Genomic DNA, 13,237 nt, shown 5'->3' on the forward strand with positions numbered 1-13,237 from the left:
TGGGTTGAACAAAAACATGTTAAGATTACATTGGGTACCAATACTGGGATATTTTTAGCAGGCTTAGGCAAAATGTCAGTATTGATACTTTTTATATATTGTACTCTTTATATATTTACTCCTTGGTTTGGACCATAAAATACTTTAAACGGCTCCGTTTTAATTTCCGATTTAATGTTTAAGCTAGTAGCTCCTTTATTTGCTGTATAATTGATAGTGATGTTATGGACAGTGTATTGAAAATAATTTTTATGCTGTAATAACTACAGCTGTACTCTTAGATGGATCTTTGGACTTGTTTCAAATTAAATGTATCAGGGATGGTTACTTCAGGTTGTTCTCATTTATTTGAAATTATTTCTACATCATCTTGTTAGGGCATGGAAATTAAGGGAAAGGTCTTTAACTGCATGGTAGAGTCATGGAGTATCACTAGGACATTTAGTTCTATGGATAATACGAATGGTATATAATATGCTCAATTTAAAGACATATTTTTCTAGGTTTACCACCATTCATTTCACTTTTAACCCCTTTCCCATTGTTGATTTTTATCCTAGAAGGGCTCTGTCAACAGATTTGCTGTGCATCTTGTCAGCTCTTAATGGCTGGGCAGAATATTATCTTTAAGAATCAGATAAAATGTGACTTTTTCCTGAAATAATTGCTCAGGAGTAGTTGGTGAAAGACTAAGATTCCTTTTGTAAATTTCTCTAGAGCTCTGTTATGATTCTATTGCTACAAAAATTAAGGTGTGTGTGTGTTAACATTGAATATCCTTTTGTAGGATTAGGGTTGTTACAGGAAAATTACATAGGCTTTATGGTTATCTGCAGCTTGAATGCTCTGGTAAATAAATGCCTGTGTTTTACTTGTAACTAAATAAACTTCCAACGTCCTGCTCAGAACATGGCAATACACTCAGGATGGAATTCTTTAGACATGTTCTTTCAGGGTCACGTATGTGATCGCCAGTAATAAAACCATGTAGGCCAAATGCCTAACTTTAACCTGGTTAGCATTTCTATAATTCTTCCTAAGAAGGGATCAGGACTTCATCATGCCCTTGTTTAGATTTTTTGGAATGGTAAAAATTGATACAGTTCAGTCAAATCAATATCTGTATGGGTTTTTTTCCCAAAAAGAACAAACAATGATAATTGAATGTAGTTCAGGGAGAAAATGTATTCAGTAATAAAGTGGAAATTTCAGTCATTCTCTAAATCTCATGTTGAGGGGCAGGGGGGGACTGGTGGGAATGGAAAAATGAAAAAGGTCAGTGCACATACTTGAATCTTAAAATGCAATCTCTGAGTTCTAGATTGGTTTTAACATGAAAAATTAATCTTAATTACCTTTATTTCTTTCTGTGAATTGGATGTGTTGTGTCAGGCATAAGAAAGGTTTCTTTATCATAATTGTTACCTAATGTTATTCTTGCTAAGTTTTAAATGTGGGAATTTAATGGCAGTGGAGGTGCTGCTACCACCTTGCTTTGACAACATCTTCCCTTCAAGTCAAAGTGAAAGGAAGATATCTTAAAGTTCTCTGAACTTGTCTACCAAAACTAATTCAGCCTTGGGTAAACATTCCTGGTGAGAGGGCACTTCTTGTGACCACTGTGTTATATATGGTGTTTGAGGAAGGCCAGGTTTGATTAACTGATTGATTCTACTGAATGAAAATTTATTTGTGGTGTTCTCCTTGAATGTCTGATTCAATGGGAAAAGATTTTATTGAGACTGTGTAAGAGGAAAAGAGTGAACACATTAAATGGTAGCTAAATTGCTCTACTGCAGCAATACATTACATTTGGCTCTCATTTATTTATTTCCACTGTTGAAAACAGTACAAATTTAGGGCAGTGGTTATTTCTTGGGATATTTGTGAGTTGATAGTCTTAACAAAATTTCTTAAAACCCATAAACATTCATTTTAAATGCTAATTCATTGAAAGCAGTAGACCCCAGGTGAAAATCTGGATTAATATAGTCTGACCTCCCCTGCAATGCAGTCTGTAAGACCTGTTCGAAATACTGTTTAAGATGTACATTTTTTTTTCCAGGTAAAGCATCAACTCTCTTTGTTACATTGCTCCAGTAATTTATTACATTGCCCCAGGGATTTGTTACAAACTGCTTTGTTTATTATCTGAATATTTTCAGTTTCAACCTTCAGCTTTTGCCAGTTCTGTCTCTAGATTTCAACAGACAGGGCCTTAATCTCAGAAACCTCTGCAACTATTGGTAGTTTTCTTTCTGCATCCTTTTCTCTCTCTTGGTACTTAGAAGTTGGTATGTCAGTGAGAATTCAAGCTGTGACATGTTCTGTTGCTTTTAAAGACCAATATTAGCCATAGTTTTAATGTATAAAAATATAGCTTATACAGAAATGCCATTGAATGATTTTTTTTTAGAAGGCAGTATATAATTCCCTTTAGTAAATAAAAGAGAAAAGCAATTGTTAAATTGCATTTCTTACAACCCCCATGCCAGTACTAAAAGTATGATAAAATTTAATCTGTGTGTATATAGTCACTTCTTGTTGACACTGCCATCAGGGCTTAATACAGCTTCCTACACATGCCTTTACATTCTGACAGTGCTTCAGGGCTACTTTCATCCTTTTTGGTCCTTTATTGTATTTTCTCTTTCGCTTGTGTTAGGTGTAAGATTTATTCTTTTTTGTAGAATGGACCAGTTTGTTAGGAAGCTCTGAGGAATGTGTGGCAACCCGTTGCCTGGCAGTAGCACATGCTTCTTTCAGGCTGCAAACAAGTCCTGTATTGTTGGAAATAATATGAGAACAAACAAGAGACAGTTGTGGAAAACCTGTGTCCTGCTGTTAAGCAGAGGGAGTTCACCATTGGGAGCTTCTCTGCTGGGGCTATGAAATGTTCTCAGATTTAAAACTACCAATTTATGAGACTTGGATCATGGTGCTGCTGCTGTTCTTTCTCCTTGCTCTTGTAAAAAGTGACCCAAGCAGGCAGAGCAGGCCATGTTTGCATTTTCCTATGGGCCTGCTGAGGGAAGAGCAGTGTTGTCAAGCCTGGCACTGGGGAAAGATTGCAACTGTACCAGCAGTGTCAATGGGGCTCACTTCTGTAGCTCCAACAGCTGGGCATCTGTGAGCAGCAGAGAGCTGTAAGGGTTAAAAAAAACCTGTTTTGGAGATAAATGGAAAAGAGCTCTCATTGCACAGGAATTAATTAATGGTGGCATGGACTGATTAGAAGTCTATTTGTTGCATATTACTCCTTAAAGTTGCAATTTTATAAATGGACAACACAGAGGCAGCTTAATGAAATGGAGAAGAACGGCAGCTTACACCAGGAGGTTTAGTCAGACTGCTGGGCCAGTAAAGCTGAATAACCCTGTAACTCACCTCATGGCTCAGGCAAGGGACCCTCAGAGCAGTGTCATCTAATGATAGTTTTCTCAAGGTGGGAAATATTTTCCTGGATTATAAACTGGGCAAAAGTTGGATATCAAAAAATAGGAGTACAGCAGAGAGGAGAAGTGGCTATTGCAGGTGAAATGAAGGACTGAATTTTAATCACTTGATGAAGACAGGTAGTACTGATTTATTATTGCTGGCTATAAATGTGTCCCCTCCTCTTTTTTATCCTCTGTAATGAAATAGACCATAATTCAGATCCTTTTCTTTCTTGCTTTTTCTTTTTTTCTCTCAAGTGAACAGAAGCAATGTCTTGAGTACAGAAAGTACAGGGAAAGAATGCTTTTTCTTCATCTTTTACATACAAATGTTTTGGAAAACCTGTAGACACCTGAACTTAGTATTTCTTGTGCCACTGCTGAAAAAACTGTTGTCTCAGTTACTTGTATAATATATGGCAATAACTAAAACTTGTCAACATTATAGAAATGCAAAATGGTGTGAATTTGTAGCAAGTATGAAGAAAGTAATGATTTAATAAATTCACAGACTATCTTGACAGTAGTATAGCTGTCCTGTTATGTTTCTGAGCCACAGTTTTGATGGCATTTAATGCTAGTAAGTGTTTAGGTATTTCTAAGACTCAGTGGACTTTATTGTTACTAGTACTGGGTTATAAAAGCTCAGGCTCAGTTGGACAGAGCAGGCAAGAAGTTTTGTTATATGACTGATGAGGAACACAATTACATTCATTTAGTTTCTACTTAATTCTCCACTGAGGGGTAGCCACAGTGTCATGCAGGTTTATATGAATGTGATTTATGTAAACTGTCATTGTCCTTCTTACAGTTTTGTTGTCCTATGTGAGGCCTGTGAGTTTCACTGGGAAGGACAGCATATTAGGATTTCAAACTAATACTAAAATTCTAGATCTTGTTTTTCATGATTTTTATTGTGTAGATATCCATGCTTGTTTTGGAAGCTCTTCTGAAATCATAAAATACAAATAATTTAAGGATGTATTGTGTACAGTTTTATGAAATATCATACCTTAATGTAATAAAATATTTTAATGTTTTAATTTTTCAACTAGAAACGTCTGAAAGCAGCTGAAGCAGAAAGTAAATTGAAACAAGTATACATCCCCACCTAGTGAGTATAACAACAAAGTCATTTTTTGAGTAATATACAGGTAAAATTGAAACAGTAACATGCAGTTGCATGCCTGGTATTTTCCTAGTCATCTCTCTAATGGTTGCTTTCACAGGATTTATTATATGCAGAGATATAATTAGAATACGCCAGAAACTCTTGTCTTAAGTGAAACCTTCTTACTTTACTGATCTTTGTTTTTGACCTGCAGCCTTTTTGTGTAGAATAAGAAGTTTTACAAAGGCTCATCAAGTACTGCCTGTGGACTGTTCATATGCAAGAAGAGCCTATTAATTTAAAAAGCAGTTTTTTCAAAATAAAGCCTTCCAAATCTCTGTAGCACAACACTTCATATTTGCATAAGTGCAATATTTCAAAGTAGAAGCAGTTGATAATGTAGTTACATTAAAAAAAAAAAAAAAATTAGATACTTTCCCATTACAGTTTTATCTGACTGATTAAAATTCATCTAAAGACAAGAGATGTTCAGGTTCTAAATTAAAGGTAGCGCACAGCCCCAGATCTTCTGTCTTTGACCATGTTGTGTTAATGCAGTCTTGTTTTCTTCTTGAGGGGTTTTTGATCTGTATTTCTTTTATATTTAAACTGGATGCTGTATCTGCTTCTGTTAACGTGGTTTGCAGAAAAAAAGATAAAATTCCTCCTTCATATTCATAATTTCCTCAATATTATGACAAGAGAAAGGTTTCCAAATCACTTTTTTCTAAGCTTTCTGGGCTATATTCTGTTTACTTATATATGAACTTCCCACTGTTGTGAGTGTTTGTATAACAGAAGAATGTAATAACAAAGGAAGTACTTTACAAATATTTTTGAGGTTTTGTATAAATTACATACAATAGAGTTTCATTTCTCTCTTAAACAGATGTAACAATGAAAGCAGCAGACTGTTAAATTAATTATTTTAGTCTTATCTCAGAACAAATTTTGTGAGTTTTGATGCTCACATCTCTAATAAGTCACGCTGTTTAAAAAAAAAGCTAAAAACTCTAGTATGAGTGTTCCCTAACCTTTTCAGATGAGTGGTTAAGCTTTAGGAAAACCATAAGGTGCTCAGTCTTTACATTATGCTTTTTCAATTTAATTTCCTCATTCCATGTGGACAGTTATGGATTTTCAGTATGTTCACAGTAGGGACCAGCTGTGTTGGGTGGCAAAATGTGTTTCCAAATGTGGAGTTTTTGCACTTTTATCTTACTGCCTGTCTTTTGCCTCCATTTCAAGACAAAATCCCTAGTCAACAGTAGGAGGATGGTAGGATTTATCATGGATTTGATATCTGTGGTGGGCATGGGATTGCTAACTGCTCTGCTTCAAGACTCATTTATTACATTTGAAATCTGAGTAGAATTGATTCTCAAAGCTGAGCACCTTTTTGAACTTGATCATTAGGTGTTTCCTGTAATTGCAAGGTTCTGTCCTTAATTCTAGAGAGTCCCTTTCAATTCATGGCATTTCTGAAAGGTAACTAAGCAACAGATCATAATGTAGAAGACTTAATCATCTTTCAAGCTCTTCTCCTGTACCCTGAGCCCAGGATAAAGAGTATGTGGAAATTGTAAAATTGTCTCTTGCTGATGCAGTGAAAAAGGAGAAGGCAGGAGACAGACTTGTTGGCATTTGAAAGAGAGACTTGATACAGAAAAGGTTTCTTCAATTTTCATTTCAACTTTTCTTGAATATATTTTATGCTACCTAAAATAACAAATAATTATCTTAGGAATCAATGTATCCAGCCTTGAATTGTATTGAGAATAATTAAGACTCATAAAGTTGAAACTCTGGAAATATTGCACTTAATCTAGTGAGGAATTATATTAATGCTCTCTGAATTAATTGACCTGTAAAGTCCTACTTCACTGAAGTATTAGAAGTTACAATAATTACGAGAATCATATAGTATAATAATAATATTTAAAAGCCAAACATAAATATCAAAAAAACAGTTACCCTTCTTAGAAAGGAAGTAATTTAGAAGAGAACTGTGACAGAACAGCCTGATATATGGGTGAGTTTTGCCATAGATATAAGACATTTGTACTATGTGGGCACTTCTTTTTCAGACAGGAGGCTGTTTGACCCTTTCCTGGGATCAACAACCTGGTAGTATTACAGGCAGTTGCTCCTCTTGTTATACTTCACCCAAAGTCCATCCTCGACTTGTATACCTTATCTATTGACTAGAACCACCTTCTAAAATTCCACGCTGTGTCAGACTGTTGTTAATGCTTTGACCTGAGAGTTGGTCTTTTATTAGCTTGCCGTATGAGCACACTAAAAGCTACAAATTGGAGCATCAGAGCAGCTCTCAATATAGCAAGTGTCTGACAATGCTGAAAATAATAGAGGAGTAGAAAAGTTACTTTTGCTGTTTAGAGAAAATTTTATAGATGTTGTCAACACACATCAGAATTCCAGAATTAGATTGTTTGTCTTCATGTTGACTAACCAGTTAATAAAACCACCTTTTTTTTTTTTTTTCAACTTTAAAAAAAATTATTTAAAGCAATAAACCAAATCCCAATCAAATATCCAGCAACAATGGGAAACCTGCTGCAGTCAACGGAGCAATGGGAGCCTCTTACCAGGCACAAGCCACAGTAATAGGTCGGGCTTGTGAAAGCTGCTATAGTAAGTAAATATATATTTTTAATGACTCAAGAGTTTGGGTGAACCTTAATATGTGCTGTTAGAAAAAAGGTATATACTTTTGTTAGCATGTGACAGAGGATAATTTGCAATTGCTCTTACGGCAGAAATATCTTCAAGGTAAAGCTGCCTTCAGTATATTAATTAAAATATTCAAATATCTTCATGATTTATTTTTTAACAATTCATAGAGTACAGAAAGTTTAAGTAGTATAATATAATGTCATTGATCTATTATTTTGTAACCTTCACAAAGCTGATTCAAATTTATTTTTGGTTTTTCTTTAAGGCTGCAGGGGTTTTGAACTTTTTTTTTTTTTCTTTGCATGGCTTTGGGGTGTTTTTTACCCCTCCGCTGTTGTTGGGGAACATGGAGAGAACTATAGTTTTTTTCTAGTATTTTTGTGTGTTTCTGATAATTTTTGTTGGACTTCTTGAAATAGCAGTCCTTAACAGAGGTTATATGAGAGCAGATATAAAATCCAACTTAATTAGCCTGTCTTCCAGGGTGAGATTAGAAGCATTGGGTTTGTTGGTTTTTTTCTGGTAGTCCTCTGGGAGAAAATCTCAGCAATACAAAGTCCCTGGTTTGAAATTCATTATAAAAGCATTTCCAAAATTTCTATTTGGAGTTCACCTCTCTGGTGCTTTTGTAAAAATAAAAAGCAACGAACAATTCAATTTCATACTTTGTGTCAGATATATTAAATATTTATCCATACAATGCTCTGCTATTGCCATGTGTTATTTCCATTATATAGTCATCTATTACAGCATTTGGATTGATTGTAGTGAATATAGCATGCACCAGTTCACCTGTGCTGCTTTCTCCTCCTTAGCTCCGCAGTCTCACCAATGGTATTCTTGGGGCCCTCCTAATATGCAATGTAGGTTATGTGCATCTTGCTGGATTTATTGGAAGAAATATGGTGGCTTGAAAATGCCCACACAGACAGATGAAGATAAGCTGTCTTCCAGCCAACCTACAGAGGTAGGATTGTGTAGACAAACTTTTCTAAAACAAAATATGGTGCTTTCCAAAGACTGCTGTGATTTGATTATTTAATGGATATTTTTTATGTATATATTCAACTTTGGTATTACAAAAATCAGTTTAGTAATCCTTCTTCTATGTTAAGTAGAACTGTACAGTGCTCAGGCCTTGCATTTCTTTATTTGACTACTTCTTGTATAAACAAGCATGTGCTTCCTGCAATTTTTGTGTACACAGGTAATTTTGTCTGTCAAATGGTGGGTTATCTCTGAAATGTTAAATCTACTATAAATTATCTCATATAGGATGGAATTATATATCCATTCTCAACAGAGTTGTCTGCTCTGTGGCTTATGGCTTCCTGCATAGGCCTGCTTTTTGTACGGTGCTTAGCCATGTTACTCACGTATTCCTGTGAGTTTGTGCAGCTGGGGATGTTTGGGTGCTGTGGCTCAGATGTTTGGGTGCTGTGGCTCAGATGTGTGTGACGCTCTCTGGGATGTTTGGGTACTGTGGCTCAGGTGTGTGTGATGCTCTCTGGGATGTTTGGGTGCTGAGTCTCAGATGTGTGTGTTACTCTCTGGGATGTTTGGGTGCTGTGGCTCAGATGTTTGGGTGCTGTGGCTCAGATGTGTGTGACGCTCTCTGGGATGTTTGGGTGCTGTGGCTCAGATGTGTGTGATGCTCTCTGGGATGTTTGGGTGCTGTGGCTCAGATGTTTGGGTGCTGTGGCTCAGATGTGTGTGACGCTCTCTGGGATGTTTGGGTGCTGTGGCTCAGGTGTTTGGGTGCTGTGGCTCAGATGTGTGTGTTACTCTCTCTGGGATGTTTGGGTGCTGTGGCTCAGATGTGTGTGATGCTCTCTGGGATGTTTGGGTGCTGTGGCTCAGATGTTTGGGTGCTGTGGCTCAGATGTGTGTGATGCTCTCTGGGATGTTTGGGTGCTGTGGCTCAGATGTGTGTGATGTTCTCTGGGATGTTTGGGTGCTGTGGCTCAGATGTTTGGGTGCTGTGGCTCAGATGTGTGTGATGTTCTCTGGGATGTTTGGGTGCTGTGGCTCAAGTATTTGGGTGCTGTGGCTCAGATGTGTGTGACGCTCTCTGGGATGTTTGGGTGCTGTGGCTCAGATGTGTGTGATGTTCTCTGGGATGTTTGGGTGCTGTGGCTCAAGTATTTGGGTGCTGTGGCTCAGATGTGTGTGACGCTCTCTGGGATGTTTGGGTGCTGTGGCTCAGGTGTTTGGGTGCTGTGGCTCAGATGTGTGTGACGCTCTCTGGGATGTTTGGGTGCTTTGTCTCAGATGTGTGTGACGCTCTCTGGGATGTTTGGGTGCTGTGGCTCAGATGTGTGTGATACTCTCTGGGATGTTTGGGTGCTTTAGCTCAGATGTTTGTTGGCTCTCTGTGTTCCCTCCCGCAGGAGTCGCATGTCCGAACCCACCTGTCCCGGCAGGCCACGCAGGGCACCCCGGTGCGTAACACGGGCAGTCCCAAGTCGGCGGTGAAAACACGGCAGGCTTTCTTTCTGCACACCACCTGTTGGACAAAACTGGCCCGTCAGGTCTGCAAAAATACCCTCCGGCTGCGGCAGGCAGCACGACGTCCCTTTGTCCCTATTAACTGTGCTGCCATTAAGGCAGAATGTAAGATGTTTTTTTAATTCTTAGTTCTGTGTGCTGTGCTTCCCACCCATTTTTGTCTTTTAATTTTATTTTCTTTTTCAATAAACATTTCTTGTCTATACGCTTTTGCTTTTCATTTTTTTTTTTCATTTGTCCAGCATATTATTGACACATTGGATAAAGTCCAGTTGCCTTGAACAGATCTTAGGCTGTGGGAACATTTCAAGTTAATTAAAAAGGGGATAACTATAACCTCATTCACTTTTAAAAATTGACATTAGCAAAAATGGGGAGCAGGAAGAGAAAATCAGTGCCACAACATACATTCTTACTACTAGGCAGAATGAAAGAAATGTTCTTTTCTGTTGTTTTTTACTCCTTGCTGAGCAGAACCTACAGATCTATGCATGTCGTACTTTTTTCAATGAGATAGAAAGAATCAGGAGCTGGGGTTTCATAATAATTTAAATGTGGTGTGCAATAGAGTCCTTTGTCATTGTGACAATCAGATGGTGGTGATAGCCACATTTATTCATCATAGTTGCATCATTTTGGTTTTTTCTGTTCCAGTTTTAAATTTTAATTCCAAATGAAATTCTGCATTATGCTTGTTTTTTTATAGTCAAAATAGAAAGACCTGATGAATTTCTAGTAGTATGACAAAAAGCTATGAGTTTTGTAGGTAGCAACAGTAAGTCTCTTCACCTGCATATGTGTGTAAATTCTGCTGCAAAGTCACTGAATATTTCAACAGCTTTTGTATCTGCACATTGTTGTACTGCTCACACTGTCTGGCTATGATTCCCAGTCTTCCATAGATACAGTTCTTGGAGCAGGTGCTTGGTATTCCAGGATGAGGCATGCTGGCTCATTGTACTGTCAGTTGTATTAGAATTGAAGAGAACTTTTAAGATCATTAGATGTAGGGTTTATAAGCATGTTCATTACATTAACACTGAATGTTTTCCCAGCATACTTATCTGGGATGCAGATGATGTCTGCACTGTTTATAAGAAATTTACTCCACGGAGGCTTAAAATCTGATTTCGAGCAATTATTTTCCCTTTATGTACTTCAAGACCAGCCATTACGCATATGCAAACTCTCCACCTACTTCTGCAGTACTCCAGAATTGGCTGAATATTTCTGTTCATTGTCTTTGTCTAATTTTTTAAATTGTTTTTTCTTCTTTTAAATCTATGCAAGTCAGGAAAAACTTTCAGATTTCAGGAAACCATGTGTCAACTGTGTGAATAAAATGAGTTGTTCTTCATGGAAGAAGTATATCTAAAGATGGATTAAGATTATATTTTTAATCTTCAATCCAAAATAAAGGTTACTTTCTGAGAGAAAGGTATTGTACTGTTTCTGCTGAATCATGGAGGAAAATTCAGAAGTTCACTTGAACTAACTTATATCTTTTTATCCATATCCACGTTTTTTTCTCACTCACTGCAGTAAAAAATAAATTCAAAAGATAAAACTTTTGTTTAAGGAGAAGAAAAAACAGAAGAAAAAAATTTCATCCAACTGTTAATTGTTATACTAGGACATGTGTTCAGCCTTTAAAGAGAGGCATCAAATGCTGAGCTTTTCAGCAGGAAATAGTCATTCTTGCTTCAACTGGCGGTGCTGTGTATTCTCTTTGCTTCTTTGAGTGAAAGAGTTCTACATCAGATTAACAGCAGGAGTAGAAAGACTTTTTTTCCCCCTGTAGTGTCTGTCTTTCATGATTCTTTCTGCTTAAGCAAATTTTGGACCTTGTGATTTTGCCTTTGAATTCTGATGCTTCCTGATTAGATCTAACATGGGTTGAAGATAAAAAAGTCATAATTGTTAATGGTTTTTGAACATAGCATTATAATAATGTTCTAACAGTGGAAACCTAATTATACTCCAACTAATTTAAGTTACATTTCTTGGTATACACGCACATATCCAGAATCCATGTTCTGTATCTGGCAATCTCTCTTTCTGTGGAATCATTACACTGCTCTTACCTGCATTGTCATTGTCATGTTCTTGCTCTAGTAAAGCCAAAAAAGTAAAGAAAAAATATTTTCTAGTTTTATTCCTGTACTATCATCTGGTGACCTGTTCTCAGTGCACTCTGTAGATTTTAATGTTATAACTAAATAGTCTCTCTTTTCCTGTGAATGTCCTGAATCTTTGTCTAAGGTTATCTTGAATTTTTGGATTTTTGGGTTTTTAAATAAGATCTTTAATTAGCAGTAATGATTTCCTATGCTGGATCCACTGAGTAATTACAGTATTGAATGAATATCTCTGTTGGTGTTAGAAATGTTACACTCATGCTTAGCTAATAACCTGGCCAGAGTACAAGGTCACTCATGATATGTCATGAGATGGTTACAAGGCCCAAGAACTGATCTAGAATTTGTTTTCTGTATTGGTTTGCTGCAACTTGAATCTAATGGCTGCTTAGATGCTTTGTCAGACTCACCTGACTCTCTGTGTGCCAAACCAGTTCTTGAAAATACAACTGCATTTCCCAACTATATTGCATTAGGCACCATAACAACACTCAGAAACCATAAAATTTGAATACAAAAGGGTTGGTGGGGCACTTATCCCAGCTGCATACCAGGTTTTATGCCCGCCTAATCTTGTGCAATTTGTTGAAGTGCCAGGTTGTAAATGAAACTGATTCCCAGATCTGAGAAAGACTGTCTGAACAAGTGTGTCACAGCTCAGTCATAAAATAAATTGGTTTTTGCATTCCACCTGTGTACCAGAATGCATCTGCAGGTACTTCTCATGTCTTGGAGGAGGATGGAAGCTTCTGGGAATGATAAGCTAAGGCCCAAGCATCTTTCAGATGAAAACCAGTTTTTGACAGATTTTCTCTTATTGAATGTCCACCCACATCCTCTAACTCAGCCCATTATATCCACTGGCAGAAAACAAGGTCCTATTCTGTGTTCTTTGTTCCTTCAGACAGTGCAGAGAATTAAACTTTCCCCACTAATGAAGCCTGTAGCATGACCCCTGCTCAGATGCCAGCATGAGGTAGTGGAGAGGAGGCATTTACATCCCAGCTCAATCTTGGGATGGCCACCAGGAGGTTGAAAAGACACAGCACCTCCTGCTAGGAGCACAGCACATCATGGAAAGCTCAAACTTTGTTCTGTCTGAACTTAATAGACTCACTGTGGTTGGTGACAATAAACTTGTCTGATGGTTCTTCAGGAATAATTAGAATTGGTGAACTGCTTTGGTAAGATGAAATTGTCGTGGTCTAAATCTCATGCACTACCTCCTTTTTAGTTTGAATATATTGCATGGTGTGTTTAGAAAGTTAAGCAAGACCATCCTGTCTGGGGAAGGTCTCTTAATTAGAGAAAGGCAAAGTGAGCATTCTTCTCAGCAGTCACTGACA

General features: G+C 37.3%; 1 protein-coding gene across 4 annotated transcripts in view; it reads left to right on the forward strand.

The window, feature by feature from the left end:
- MTA3 (metastasis associated 1 family member 3) overlaps positions 1-13,237 on the forward strand; it is a 136,447-nt gene that overhangs the window by 73,676 nt on the left and 49,534 nt on the right. For all 4 annotated transcript variants that reach the window (XM_031504262.2, XM_021546389.3, XM_021546388.2 and 1 more), the window contains 4 exons: positions 4,493-4,551; positions 7,079-7,203; positions 8,061-8,212; positions 9,636-9,858. In XM_031504262.2, the coding sequence (XP_031360122.1) occupies positions 4,493-4,551; positions 7,079-7,203; positions 8,061-8,212; positions 9,636-9,858 (559 nt within the window). The remainder of the gene's footprint in view (positions 1-4,492; positions 4,552-7,078; positions 7,204-8,060; positions 8,213-9,635; positions 9,859-13,237) is intronic.

Source organism: Lonchura striata, chromosome 3, assembly GCF_046129695.1.
Source record: "Lonchura striata isolate bLonStr1 chromosome 3, bLonStr1.mat, whole genome shotgun sequence".
NCBI classification, from domain to species: domain Eukaryota; kingdom Metazoa; phylum Chordata; class Aves; order Passeriformes; family Estrildidae; genus Lonchura; species Lonchura striata.